The 15,055-nt window shown below is 36.9% G+C and overlaps 3 protein-coding genes across 6 annotated transcripts in view; all 3 read left to right on the top strand.

The window, feature by feature from the left end:
• The window catches only part of LOC311079737 (uncharacterized protein), a 183,357-nt gene that overhangs the window by 126,984 nt on the left and 41,318 nt on the right, over positions 1 to 15,055 (top strand). The gene's annotated exons all lie outside the window — the stretch shown is intronic.
• The window catches only part of LOC311079613 (NACHT, LRR and PYD domains-containing protein 3-like), a 118,527-nt gene that overhangs the window by 77,779 nt on the left and 25,693 nt on the right, over positions 1 to 15,055 (top strand). The gene's annotated exons all lie outside the window — the stretch shown is intronic.
• Positions 1,944 to 13,844, top strand: LOC311079687 (uncharacterized protein). Its single transcript, XM_084109326.1, has 8 exons — positions 1,944 to 2,086; positions 3,900 to 3,964; positions 5,535 to 5,678; positions 7,208 to 9,272; positions 9,539 to 9,616; positions 9,762 to 9,818; positions 10,340 to 10,399; positions 13,322 to 13,844. The coding sequence occupies exons 3-8, from the start codon at positions 5,604 to 5,606 to the stop codon at positions 13,534 to 13,536; spliced, it is 2,550 nt and encodes an 849-aa protein (XP_083965452.1). The 5' UTR covers positions 1,944 to 2,086; positions 3,900 to 3,964; positions 5,535 to 5,603; the 3' UTR covers positions 13,537 to 13,844.

Below are 15,055 nucleotides of genomic sequence, written 5' to 3'. Positions count from 1 at the left end.
AGGGTGTCCCAGTGTGGAGAAACCGCATCAGCGTTTGTTGAATTATTGTTATTCTTACCATAAATTAAATCACGTGATAGTATTTATAACTAGAATTGACAGTTAATTGATGTAGTTTGCAAATAAAGTATTTCTCCTTTCTCCTCTACCTGGCAAACTGCTGTTTAGGTGAGCGCATTTACATTTATTAATTTAGCAGATGCTTTTATCCAGAGCGACTTACAAATGAGGAATACAACAAGCAATGTGTCTTAAGAGAAAGCAGTAGCAGGAGAAGTGCTAGCAATACATGGTTTCAGTCATTGTCTTGAACAGTATGAGCAAGGAGAGCACTTTCTGTGAAGATGTTTGTTGTTATTTTAACAGTCGTGAGGAGAATGCAGTTAAAGAGTTTCAGAATCAGTATAGACAGTTTCTAAAGGACGTTAGCGTGTGTGGAGGCCTCGTATCCAGAGTGTGGTCTCACTTAAGACAAGCCTCACTTCTTTCAAACCTATTTTACTTATTTGATCTCCTCTCAGAGGGTAAAAATAATATCTGTTCTGGTGAGTACAAGGTCTTCTAATATATATATATATATATATATATACACACACACACACACATATATATATATATATATATATATATATATATATATATATATATATATATATTTTTATTTTTTTTTTTATGAATGTCAATCTTTTTGTGAGTTGTTTAAAAGTTCTAAAATGGGTTCCATTCATTAATGTGTTGTTTTTTTAATATTACATTTAATATGTATTTTAACATCTACATTCTATCATTTTATTTGTACTTAAAAACAAACAAACATTATATCTGAATTTGAGCAGAAAATGTATTTCTTTTATAACAGCATATATCCTATACACTATATTATCAGAGCATATATGTGCATACATAATTTTTTAAAAGAATACAAAAACCGCACAAGAAAAAAAAGCGCGGGTAATAAACATAGCTATATATATATATATATATATATATATATAGTGCGCCGAGCGAGTGTCAGTAATGGCTGACAGACACAGATCACACAGAACCTGAGGTTCGAGTCCCCACCGCGACCGTCCCCTCCCCCACTCTACTGGGTCTCACACGAGCGAGTGTCAGTAATGGCTGACCCAGATCACACAGAACCTGAGGTTCGAGTCCCCACCGCGACCGTCGCCTCTCCCCCTCCCCCACTCTGCTGGGGGTCTCACACCTGCGACACACTCAGATGCTCGAGAGGCAGGGATGAGACGGACACGGCGAGATGGAGACGAGAGGAGACGAGACATCCGACGAAAAAGTAAGTTTTTGACTTTTTGTACAAGGTTCTCAAAATAATATGGTGCTGTTTGTTTAACTTGCATATTGTTTGCACATATATCGTAACGTAAATGTCACGTCATTTTATTTTCTATAGCGCTTTTCACATTAATCAGAATCTCAAAGCAGCTTTGCAGAAAGTATAGATTAATGTACCAAAATGAAAATAATGATAGTCTAACATTAATATATTAATTAGGGCTTTAGATTCCTAAGAGTCTTAAGCTCATGTTTTAAGGCCACAGATAGGATTGCATAGGTGACTGCATTTTTAGCGGTAATCCGCTTTTAAACTTCGCCTAATTTAAAATGTTGTTGTCTTTATGTAACTTCTGAAAGACATATTTTGCGTCCCTGTTACTTCATCTAGATGTTTAGCTCACTTTTGGTAACATTAATGTAAGATGGCCAGGAGTTGGATTTTTTGCGGCCTACACGTGCAGCCATGAGGAGGCCTGAGATTCATGCGTTTTATCACTATAAACACTAATAATGGGTTTCAAAAAAACAAGAGGGAAGTTTAATGAATTCAGAACAACTTTTTTCTACTTCTGTAATGCAGTTTTCAAGACCAGACAATAAATGGCATTTATTTTCAGTATGAAATTGTATTGGCTTATGTTACAATGCCAGTTACTTTAATATATTGCCAAATTGTACCATTGCAGTTTTAAATACAGTGTAATGTGATGTTTGACCATGATGTCTGACTGTCTATGACACTTGTGCTTGCAGACTAATGTTACGAATGGCAGCTCTGGATGCACAGGTGAGATAATGAGAAGATAGTAGGCTACAAAACACATTTTACTCATTTGTGGTATGTCAAATTGTAGTGCGTCATTTATTACTTAAAATAGACTAATTCTTAAAGCTTATATATGTAGCTTAATGAGACAGAGTAACTGAGGTTTTTAAAAGCACAACCTTGGAGAAAAGTAAATGTCCATCATAGCCCCCCATGCGCCCTCCTTTCATTCTCCTGCAACACCATGCCAAGTTCATGGATGTGCATGAAATTCAATCTTTTAATCTGCTATCTTTTGTTTACAGGTAAATAATGTTTTAATTAATAACCGATCAGTTTAATATATAAGTTTAGAGGCCACTACATTATCACAAAGTAATTAATACAATCTTAAGGTTGATTTTTTGTAAACTTACATTTTTTGTTATAACTTGATCTGTACATTTTCTTTACGGTTTAATTAAAAAATAAAACATCATCTGTTAGAAGTCAAGGCAAGTAGATGATTATATCTGCTTATTTTAGTGAAAATGTTCATTTAAAAAAAACATTTTAGTATTTTTACTTTTTTGTTAAACATTTGAAACGCTTTTAAAGGACAGAAGATTTGGTATTGTGGCATTAAACGATATAAATATGTCTAGCCATATGATCATGTTATTGTGAAACCAAAAGTGTACTTTTCATGTTCAATATAAAGATAAAAAAAATACCTCGCTGATATCTAAAAAATGTATTTTACATGCATTCATCGTTGGTGAAAATTAATTTCTAATGGCTAAATAAATTTGGCCAATTATCCCTAAACTCTGACATGTTAGTAATGTCCAGTTACTGAACCATTGATATAATTAACTGTACGTGCTGAGGAAATACAACATGTTGTCCTGTGTACTGTCAATTTCAGTGGATACTGTAGTTAAGTTTGTTTTGTTGTAATTTTTTATCTTTGTATTTAATTAAAAGTCACAGTTCACATTAAATTTGTGGTAACTACAGGTTTTGCTAAATTGGTGTCATTGATATCAGCCTTATTTTGATACTTATTTTAAATGTATTAGTTTGTATTTTTGTATGTATTTGCTTGTTTAAGCCTAACCCTATAGACCTTATGTAGCTCCGCCCCTTTTCAGCGCCGCGCTCGTTGTCTTTTGTCTTGTATATTCACAGTGATCTTGTGTATTTATGAATGAACGACTCGTTTTAAAATCTTTCCGTTCTACTGACATTTGTCAAGACATCTTCGTTAACTTTACATTAAAGTCCGCGTGAACCGGAAGTTGCAAACGACTTTTCTCCAGTGTTGTGACGTATTTCCCAGTGAAAAGGAATATTGAACAGAGGGCAGGGTTTTACTCTAGCGCTCCTCCTCTCCATCTCTCACTCATAGCAGACTAACGGTTTGAGGAGTGGTTAAGCGTTTCCCAAACCAAGCCGTCAAACCTACATCATCAGAGAAGGAACGCCATTCCAGACCGGAATTAACTTTTCAGACTTTGATTAAAGATTACGACAGCAAACAAGTTTTTTCTGTGTATTAACTTGCACGGATTAATTGTTCACCACAAGACTAGTAATATGCGCTAACAAAGTAAATAGGTTCAATTTTGATTTCAGTTGGACTTTAAGTAAATCCACTTAAAAAGCTTATTACTCCTGGACAGCGAATGCCATAGAGATATACAGAGCGACCGCAAAAACGGAAGTTCAAAGACAATATTATAAAGATGCTGCGCGCTTGTTTCTCTGGCGCATAAGGTCTATAGTAGGAGGAAGTAAAATGGAAAAATATTTTAAATAATTATTTTTTTTGTCTTTGTAATTTACATTGCAGTGAATGATGTGACAGATGATGTGACAGATGATGTGACAGATGATGTGACAGAAGAGAAGACAAAGGTAGGCTATATCCACAGATAAACATATAACTGATGGTTGAGGTAAGGGACAAAACAGTTTTAGAAGTTAGTTTTTACTTTTTATTATTTAATACTACATTATTATAAATTTATATATTTGTAGACAAAGGTCTTAGCTAATGAACCATATAAGGGAACAGGTTTTTCTGAAAATGAAATAACTTCGCTGGACGCATTAAAAAGCATGCTATTTTAATTTGATTCATCCAACAACAGTGTAAAGTCTGTAATAATGTAATTATTGCGTTCAGTAAAGGAGCTGACTGACTAAATGATTGACAAGACAACAAATTAAGACAACTAACTAATTTTTATACAGCAATCCTTCCAGTTCCAAAATAAGACACACGGTACCACTAAAAGGAGAAAAACAAACTTTTTTCTCCTTTTAGCGGTACAGTGTCTTATATTTACAGAACACAAGAAGTGTATGTTAGGTTGTGTAACGGTAAGCATTATTATGTGCCGCCCTGTAGCAGCAACAGAAATGTTCCCTATGTGAATCAAAGTATCTGTAGTCTGTCTATAAATCGCAACAATTACGTACATTTTATTTGTGCCTGACCTGCATTAATTACGCAGTGCGAAATGCCAGTGTACATGTTCACTCTGTCTTTGAAGTCCATTACATCAGGGTTTGCTATTGTGGTGATACGAATTAATTATTTATAATAAAAATATTCCATTAAAAATATGAATCATACATTTTGAATTCATGGTGACAGTAGATGTAAAGATGTATGTAAGGCATGTTAATCAGGCCAAATATATATGTAAATAAAATTAATACAATAATTCCCCATATTGCAAAACAAAAATTATTACACTTTATTTTAAAGTGACGTAGTTACATTATACTGAGTAGTATTAATCAACTACATGTACTAACTATAACTAACTATATATTTGTATTGTTTAATATATTACAGATCTCTGTCTTTCAATTTAAATGCTGAGGACAGGCTAAATTGTGTAAATTGAAAATGTGTTTTTCAAACATAGAGCATGTATTTAAAATAAAACTAAAGAAATTAAAAGCAATGAATGTCCTGAGTATCCAGATTTCCTTTAGATTGAACTTTAAGTATTTTAATTTTGATTCATTTCTTTATTTTTAACATAAAGAGGGCTTCTGTGTGTAGGACATGTTTTGTCCCTTTATCTCAAGAATCAGTTATAGTTTAAATGGTTAAAACAGTCAGGGTTCAAAGTAGGCCTCAACCAAGCTATTGCAAAAGTCAATCTGCACCACCAAGCCTGCAAAAGTATGTGTCAGGCAACCAACTGAACCCTACCGGACAAACGCAATTGTGTTACAGGACACTAACCATAACTAAGACATTTCTAATTTGAGTTTTTTTTTCTATTTTATCCTTTTATTTTCCTGCTCTTTATGAGTTGTTCAGTGGAATATAGGGGATCCCCTGTGGCTCACCTGGTAGAGTGTTTGCTGTCAACAATAAATCCTTATTTGAAGGTTCAATTCTGGAGGTGGCATAAATGGAAAAAGAAAACCTTCCAAAAAACCTTTTTGTTTGATTGTTTTGTAGGTTCAAAGCTGTCACTTGAGTCACCTCCAGAAATTAAAAGCACATCACAGTGCTTGTGAAGAACGCTACATGAAGGCGCACACAAAAACTGTAAATGATGAACGGGAGAAGACCATGTTTTTACATCAGAGCATGAAAACAAAGGTTAGTTGTATTAAATGCTTTCGTTTATATACCTTCGGTTGCTAGGTCATTCTTATGTTCGTAAAACAAGTGAACTTTGGGGCATTTTTCAACATCATAACATTGAGCTTGCCGTTTTCAGTCAGCAGGCCCTTCTAGTCAGCAGTTGGCCCACACATAGATTTTGAGCCCAGGTCTCAGTGCTCAGTCTGCACCCTAGACAGTGAGCCACAGGGTTCCCCAAAATAAAGCCACAGATCCGCCCATTGCAAGGCCTCTTCAGAAGCCTCATGAATGTTCTTGATAGTTTTAGAGTTTGCTGAACTCATTTCCCAGCAAAGCTCTGACATCCAACTTCAACTGGCTCGCACTGAGATCTCCAGTCATTGCTCCAACACACTGAGACGAGCTCTTCATATTTTGCCTTTTTTAACTCGCTGGCTTCCTCAGTCCTGTCTTTAGTGGACAGTTAGTTCTATCAAAACCACTTGGTTTCGCTACCGATGTCAACACCATGTTTGGGCGGAGCCGTGTGATTTGCAATGTTCTCTGGGAACTGAAGCTGCCTTCCTAGGTCAACCTGGCGCTGCCAGTCCTGTGCTGTGGTGAGCAGTCCTCCCTGAGGAGATACTTCTAATAGGTTTAGCTAGATCACTTTTGACCTGTTCTTCAATGACACTGAAACATTCTGTGCCTATGTTCATTATGAGTGTGCACATAGTCTGGAGTTTCCCATTGCCCCTCGATGTCTTCTCCAGGATATCCTCTACATCCTCATCCAACTAAAGGCTCTCCTTTTACTTAGCGGCAGGTCACTTAACCTGACGCTGTTCAGACTTCCTGCTTTGTATAGGGACTCATGTTGCATGGAGGTTATGGGGGAGTCCTCCTCCGTCTGACCAGGTTCTGTAGTCGGCACCATGAAACTTGAACTGCTTGCTACGGCATTGCTCCACTTGTCCCTTCCTCAAGCATGCCACCGGTGTTTGGTGAATCATCAGACCTCTCAGGTTCTTGCCTGCCTTAATACAAATACAGACTATGCTCATGGTCATTACCAATAGATTCGTCCAATAGGGATGCTCATCCAACCCGCCCACCTCCCCCCATTCTTAGATGACTGTCAGAAGAAACAGTTATTCACTCATCAGATGATCACGCTCGTGCTATGAGTCTCTGCAAAAAAAGCGGCAATAATATCTGAATGCAGAGCAAATGAGAAACCTGTTTTGCAATCTTTTTCTTTTGTTCATATTATAATCTTATGTTTCTTTACATAGATTTCTTGACATATATCTCTTGACATTTCTTGACATATATCTCTATCAGCAATGACTCGACTCAATGGTTATGATTTTTTGCTATATTCATGCATTGCTAATGCCACTACTACTAGTATTGCCACTACAGCCTGGAAATTTATAGTTGCATTGTCATTTATAAAATCTGCACACTGAATGTTTCACTTTGGACAGACATTTATAATTGCAGTATGTTGTTTGTCTTGGCATTCCTGATCAAGACTTCTAACTCGTACGTTTTATTCACAGCCTAAAAGGAAAATGCTTGGATATGAAACAGAAGAATCAAGTTCAGAGTTCAGCGAGTATATACCGGACACAGAGGATCAATCAGAGAGTGACAGGTCAGCAAAGGAAGAGAGTTTAGCAAAAGATGTCAAACAGCAAAAGAGAAGAAAGGTTCAGTCAAAAACATCAAGATCTAAACCATGTAAAAGAAAGTGTGTGACACGTTCTAGTTCCTCGGCTACCAGTGGAACCAAAGAATCCTCTTCATCTGTTGAAAATGACACCGGACAATCCTCTTCATGTGACGAACATGACAGCGGCGACTCCTCTTCATCGGATGAGCATATCAGCGGCCAATCCTCTTCACCTGATACTTCTAATGTGAAGGTCATGATGCTGAAGAAAAAAACAGATGGTGGCAGACTATACAACAAAAAGTACTTCTGCTTGTTCTGCTCTAAACCATTCAGTAAAATGGCTCGCCATTTGGTATCAAAGCACAAAGATAAGCCAGAGGTGGCAAGAGCAGTTGCATTTCCGAAAGGGTCTAAAGAGCGACGATTACAGCTGAGTTTATTGAGAAATAAAGGGAACCGTTGTCATAATACTCGGGTGCTTAAAGAAGGAGAAGGACTGGTGATACCCCGACAGCAATCCATTTCACCAGTAACAGCAAGTGATTACTTGCACTGTGTAAACTGTGAGGCCTACCTAAAGAGGAAATCATTATGGAGGCACATGCAGAGATGCCATCTTAGCAAAAAAGTCAAAGGAATGAAGCCAGGAAAAACTAGAGTTCAGGCCCTTTGCTCGTATACTGAACCAGTTCCAGAGAGTGTGAATGCACGATTTTGGAAAATGGTGCTTGAAATGCATGAGGATAAGATAACAAATGTTGTCCGCAAAGAGAAAATCATATTAAAATTAGGGCAACATCTCTTTAATAAGCATGGCCATGATGTCACAAAGCATGAATATATCAGGCAAAAGATGCGCGAGACAGGGCGACTAGTTCTCCAAGGAAAAGAGACTGGCAAGTTGAAGGAGGTGTCAGACTTCTTTGTACCCGCTAATTTTCCTCATGTGATCGAAGCAGTTCAAAGTGTGTCTGGTTTGAATGATGAAACTAACACATTCAAAGCACCATCTTTAGCACTAAAGTTAGGGCACAACCTCAAGAAATTGGCCAACATTATTGAATGCGAGGCAATGATGTCAGGCGATAAGAATGCTCTTAACAATGTGCAGGCCTTCAAACAAATCTGTAACACTAAATGGAGTGAGTGTGTGTCATCCCAAGCCCTCCGAAATTTGAGTGAGGCAAAATGGAACTCTCCGCAACTCCTTCCCTTTGCTGAAGATGTGAAAAAAATGCACCAGTATCTTGACAGACAGAGTAAGGAGTACCAAACAAAACTTGAGGAAGAACCAAGTAACAAGAACTGGGCAAACCTTGCAAAAATGACACTTTGTCAGGTAATACTTTTTAATCGTAGAAGAGAAGGAGAAGTATCCAAGATGTCCCTTATTGCTTTTACACTGAGGGATACCTCGTTGACTCATCCAGATGTAGAGCTTGCTTTGTCAGACCTTGAGAAGAAACTTTGTAAGCACTTCCAAAGAATTGAGATAAGAGGCAAACGAGGACGAAAGGTCCCCATTCTTCTCACACCGGATATGCTGACATCGATGGAGCTACTTGTCAAGACTCGCCGTAACTGTGAAGTTCCCGATGAGAATGTGTTCATGTTTGGAAGACCACAAGCACTCAGTCACTTCAGAGGATCAGATGTTATTCGTAAGATTGCTCAAAGCTGTGGAGCAAAACACCCAGAGGCATTATCCTCCACGAAACTGAGAAAGCACATGGCCACTATGTCCAAGGTGCTCAACTTAAAGGACAATGAAATGGATGACCTCGCTGACTTCCTCGGACATGACATCCGAGTCCATCGGCAGTATTATAGGTTACCCGAAGGCACATTACAGCTTGCCAAAATAAGTAAGGTTCTTATGGCCATGGAACGAGGACAGCTATCTGAGTTCAAAGGAAGGAATCTTGATGAGATCCAGATTGATCCACAAGGTAAAACAGGCCTGAGTTAATAACTAAGTAAATTCATTTACACATATTCTTCCATAGATTATTATTTTTATTTTTTTTTGTCAAATGCCAATGAAATGTTCAATTGATTGATTTAAATAAACTAGCAGATTGAAAATTATCAAATGCCATGTTATGATCAGCTGGAACTCCATTGTTGGTTATAGACATTGGTTGAATGAAGCTGTTTAAAAAATATTTTGTTCGCTACTTATTAATTTTACCTGTATGTTTACTGTGTTTTATAGAGAGAGTACTGATGGACAGTGATGGATCAGACTCTGAAAATGAGACTGGAAATGGTCCTTCACCTTCAGATTCAGCAGGTATGTAGTCAGCTACTGAAAGGGAATGATGGGAAAGCTAGAAAAGGCTTGAATATTACTGGAAGAACAATTTGAGTGTGTTTACTGATATTTAGGAGTGCTTGTTGAATATTCTTTTACTAAAAGAGAGCTATTATGTGTCCAGACAAATCAATGGAGTCCACTAATGAAGTTGAACAACACAATCAACAACCATCCAAAGGTAATACGATTTAAATTAAACAGGAGTATTATGAAGACTTCTGATATTGTTTTACTTTTAAAGAACCAGTGCTTTATGATTTGCATATTTTCACTTGCTTTTATTTTTTTATATCCTAGATAATATATATTCTTAAGATAATTTTATATAATTTTCTCTTATACATTTTTCTGAAAATAGTATAATTTAGTCTGTGTACCAACAGAAAAAAAGAGTACTTAATTGCACACAGTGCCCCTTGCTAATATTGGCATTATTGGTTAATCTGAGAAGAGAAGGAAGTGAAAAGACATTTTTGTTGTTTCAGCTTTTGATCTTTTGTTCAAAAGTATAAAACAATCCCCTGCTCTAACAGTTAAAAACACAGTTTCATAAGAACAAAACCAAATAAACCCCAATATATTTGGTAAATTAGATGCGTGGCACAATTACTGGTATCCATTTAGTCAGCATTCTGTGCCATTACTGTATATTACCTATATATAAAGTCTTCTCAGTTGTGCACATATGTTTTATAACAGGCAAGGATAAAGAACTGCAGCCAATTGGCAAGGACTTGGACAAACCACACACAACAAAGGGTAAGCTGTTTTTCAAATGTCTTATGAAATGTCACACATTCCATTTTTTGTGAAAGTTCAGTCAGAATTAAGTCATTTTAATTGGAATCTACAAAGAGACCCATTTATATTGACAACAGAGTTCCCTTAAAGGGTTAGTTCACCCAAAAATGAGAATTCTGTCATTAATACTCTCCCTAATGTCTTTCCAAACCCGTAAGACATTTGTTCATCTTCGAAACACAAATGAAGTTATTTTTGACGAAATCTAAGAGGATTCTGATCCATCCATATGCAACAACGTCATTGCAACTTTCAAGGCCCAGAAAGTTAGTAAAGACATCATTAAAATAGTCCATGTGACTACAGTTGTTCAACCTTAATGTTATTAAGCGAATACTTTTTGTGCGCACAAACCAAACAAAAATAACGACTTAATTCAACGATTTTTTCTCTTCCACGTCATTCTCCTACTCTGTTGACATAGTGTAAACAGTGCAGCGCTTCCGGGTTCTACGTCAGAACACCGGCTCACCATTGGCCGACGCTGGTCATGTGAGCTCTACGACACATGCGTGTGATGCTGACACAGGAGCGTTCTGATGTAGGATCAGGAAGCGCTGCACTGTTTACACTACGTGAATAGCGTAGGAAAAGGATGTGGAAGAGAAGAAGGTTGTGCACAAAAGGTTTTCTCATCGCTTCATAACTTTAAGGTTGAACCACTGTATTCACATGGACTATTTAACAATGTCTTTACTTCCTTTTTGGGCCTTGAAAGTTGTAATGATGTTGCTGCCTATGGAAGGACAGAATCCTCTCGTATTTCGTCAAAAATATCTTCATTTGTGTTTCGCAGATAAACTAAGGTCTAACAGGTTTGGAACGACAGTAGGGAGAGTAATTAATGACAGAAGTTTCATTTTTGGGTGAACTAACCCTTTAAATTTCATGTGGAGGTCAAATTTGGTGAAAAGTAGAAAGCGTCTATATCTCAGTGATCTGTGCTGGAGTTTTGTAACAGCAGCATGGCAGATCCAAAGTGGAGGAAGTGCTTATTTTACTGGCTACTTCTCTCCATACAGCGTCTTTTTACGGACCATTTCTTAATCTGCAAGTGTTGTATTGGACAGAACTGTCTGAGAATTCAGGCTCGAGACTAGACAGAATGAAAATATATTTCCAATATTTATGATCAATATATTATGATCAGTATATGGTGTAAATATACTTAAAAAAAATGTATTCACAATATATTTACACTGTAAAATTGAGTGTACTTCAAAAACGTGGAAAACATTTATGAATTTCCTTAAATTTCATGGGCGTTTTAATCAAATTTGAAAGTTTGTAATAGAAAAACATACAAAAGAGTGTCGGGACAATGACTTTGTGCATTTATTTGTATTTATTTCACTGAAACTTTACTGAATAAATACAAAAAAACATAGAAAACTTAACATAGAAGTTAATAGAAATCACTTCAATAGATTTCTGCATTTTAAATAAAGCAACATGCAGCATATTCTCAATTTCTTGTTCTTCTGCTGATGTTATAATGTTATAAAGTCGAGAGCCCAACTAAAGCAAACACGGATCACAATCTGGTGACTAATATTATATTATTTTCAATAAATCATCAACATCTAAATCTAAATCTAAATGTTAATTTCTCAATAAGAACTTGTGTAGACGTCTGACAGAAATCAAGTCAGTCTGGTTAGTAATAAGTAAAGCTGGTAATGCTGTTTGTGGAGCCGTTTAACCCTCCTCTGCTGAGATCTTCAGAGATCTGTTAGTGTTTTGTTCTGTTGGGATTTAAAAGGTTTGTGTTGTCTGAGTTTCGTGGGTCACCATTGTGCTGAAGAACAGAGCCTGTGCTTCAGTCCAACAGAAGAGCAAGAAACATTGAGAATATGCTGCATGTTGCTTTATCTAAAAACTATGTAACTCTATTGGAGTTATTCTTTTTTAAATGCATTTATTCAGTGAAGTTTCAGACATGCACAACGTATTTACAGTTTAATAAATAGAAATAAATACAAAGTCTATCATTGTCCCAACACTCTTAAGTCTTTGTACTAGCAACTTACAACTTTGATTAAAACACCCTTAAGAAATGTAAGGAAATCGTGTTCCTCATGCTTTTGAAGTACACTCAATTAATGACATTTTACAGTGTAAATATATTATATATATTAAATATATTATTATTAATATATTTTTTATAAATGAAAAGTGGCAATTCCTTGTGTATTATTCAATATATTGTAAAATATAACAAATATTTTCCGTATATTTACACCATATAATATATTGATCATAAATATATGAAACTATATTTTCATTTCCAAGCAAAATCCTTATAATTGTGTTTTTTAAGATCTGTTGCCGTTGTTCACCGTGGGCCAATATAATTTAAGCATGGGTAAACCCCTCCCGTTATGTGCAGCTTTAATTAGGTCCTATATCGTAAATGTTTCGTTTCTAAAGGCTTAAACATGTAAAGAAAAGAAAAGAAAAGGAAAAGGTCATCCTGTACAAATGTACTTCAATTTCCCAAGCAGTATTTATGGTTATGACCAATAAAACCTAAATATTTTGTCATTTTTGGCTTGGTCCATTTTCGGCCCAGGTCCATTACACATTTTAGATAGTGACTAAATTACCAGCAATATTTTTGTCAAAATAGTCCTTTTTAATAAAGTATCACTGTTTATATTGTTACTAGGTATCATGCTTGCAAACATGTGCCATAATTTACAGATTTTCAACCATGCTAACTAGATTTTAGCAAAAACGTATGTATAAAACTGTAAAACAATGAGAGAAAAACTGAAGATCATGTATTTATTTTATATGTTATTCACATTCATGTCGTGTGGGATAACAATTACTTTTATCCCAATCACAATTACTAATATTTATTTTTATTTTATTCAGCATCTTCACAAAACCCACGGAGAAAGTGGTCTAAAGAAGAGATCCAGGCTGTGGAAAAAACTCTGATGGACTACATCCACTCTGGAAAGGTTCCTGGTAAAGCCCAGTGCATGGAGTGCATTGAAAGGTCACCAGCGGCACTTCGGGGGAGAAGTTGGGAGGGGGTGAAATTTTATGTTAAGAATCGTATTGATGCCTTAAAGCGAAAAATGTAGAAGAAAAGGTCCTTTAGCTAGATGTTTCTCTTCTTCCTGTTTGTTGAAGGCAACACGATGTTCAAAATGTGTTTCAAAACACAAGTTAAATAAATGTTCAAGAGCATTAAGAAATCGTAGATTCTTGTTTTTGTTGTAATTACCCAAATTTTCAAACTTTTCTTGGGGAAGTGTGGTCCAAAACTGTGGCACATTTGCATAAAAACAAAAAAAAAACTTGGATAGATAGATGGATAGACAGACAGATATAAAGACATACAGATGACAGATTGATAGATAATACAGACAGATAGTTTTGTGTTGAGTTTAAGGATTTAAAAAAAAGACAGCTTAAAGTCCTTACACACTGAGTCCAAAATTCTCGCTCATTAAAAAATATACGACCTCACTTTGTGTCAGGTTTCGTACAAACGAAGCAGGCAAGATGGTAAGTTTGATATTTTAATAGCAGAATGGATCGGACACAGCGTGAATGGTGAGTAAAACAGGAAGTAGAGAATCAGATGAAGCTTAACTGAATGGTAACCAAGTCTCTCTCTCTTTCTTATCCAGATGAAGATGATGAAATTTCTGATGACAGAATGAAGACTGGCTGAAGAGGATCGGGATCAACGGTGAGTATGCAGGTAGGTAAAGTCTTGTAGGAAAGGAGTCTTTGTGTCTTGTATTAACATGTATAGACGAGACCAGACGAGGAGTGAAGGGAGAGTGCTGAATATATGGATCTGGATCCTGGATCTCCTGGATCTGTCTGCTGCCTTCGACACTGTGAATCATCAGATCCTTATGTCCAGCCTCTCATCACTGGGCATCACAGGAACTTCCCTCCACTGGTTTGAGTCCTATCTCACAGGTCGGTCCTTCAGGGTTGCATGGAGAGGCGAGGTATCCAGAGCACATCAGCTGACCACAGGGGTTCCTCAGGGTTCAATTCTTGGACCCTTGCTCTTCTCCATCTACACCACATCACTGGGACATATCATACAAGCACACGGTTTCTCCTACCACTGCTATGCTGATGACACGCAGCTCTTACTCTCATTTCAACCAGATGATCCCACAGTAGCTGCACGGATCTCAAGCTGTCTGGCGGACATCTCGACATGGATGAAGGAACATCACTTGCAGCTCAACCTGGCAAAGACTGAGCTTCTCGTCCTCCCTGCCAATCCGTCTCTACAGCACAACTTCACTATCCAGCTAGATTCATCATCAATCACCCCATCAAGGTCTGTCAGAAATCTTGGAGTAACGTTTGATGACCAGCTGACCTTCACAGATCACATTTCAAAGACAGCTCGATCATGCAGGTTTGCACTGCACAACATCAGGAAGATCAGGCCTTTCCTAACTGAGCATGCAACACAACTTCTCGTCCAGGCCCTGGTCATTTCTAGGCTTGACTACTGCAGTGCTCTTCTGGCCGGACTTCCATCATGTGCAACTAAACCTCTACAGATGATCCAGAATGCTGCAGCTCGTCTTGTCTTCAAAGAGCCCAAAAGGGCCCACGTCACTC

The sequence above is a fragment of the Abramis brama genome, assembly GCF_963993115.1.
Source record: "Abramis brama genome assembly, chromosome: 1".
Taxonomy (NCBI): Eukaryota; Metazoa; Chordata; class Actinopteri; order Cypriniformes; family Leuciscidae; genus Abramis; species Abramis brama.
Note: the sequence above shows the minus strand (reverse complement) of the source record. Positions and strands in the feature narration are given on the sequence as shown.

Coding starts and splice junctions, on each gene's coding strand:
- LOC311079687 (XM_084109326.1), top strand. CDS start 5,604: ATGAAGGCGCACACAAAAACTGTAAATGATGAACGGGAGAAGACCATG. Junction 9,617..9,761: donor TTCACCTTCAGATTCAGCAG/GTATGTAGTCAG, acceptor TTATGTGTCCAG/ACAAATCAATGGAGTCCACT. Junction 9,819..10,339: donor CAATCAACAACCATCCAAAG/GTAATACGATTT, acceptor GTTTTATAACAG/GCAAGGATAAAGAACTGCAG.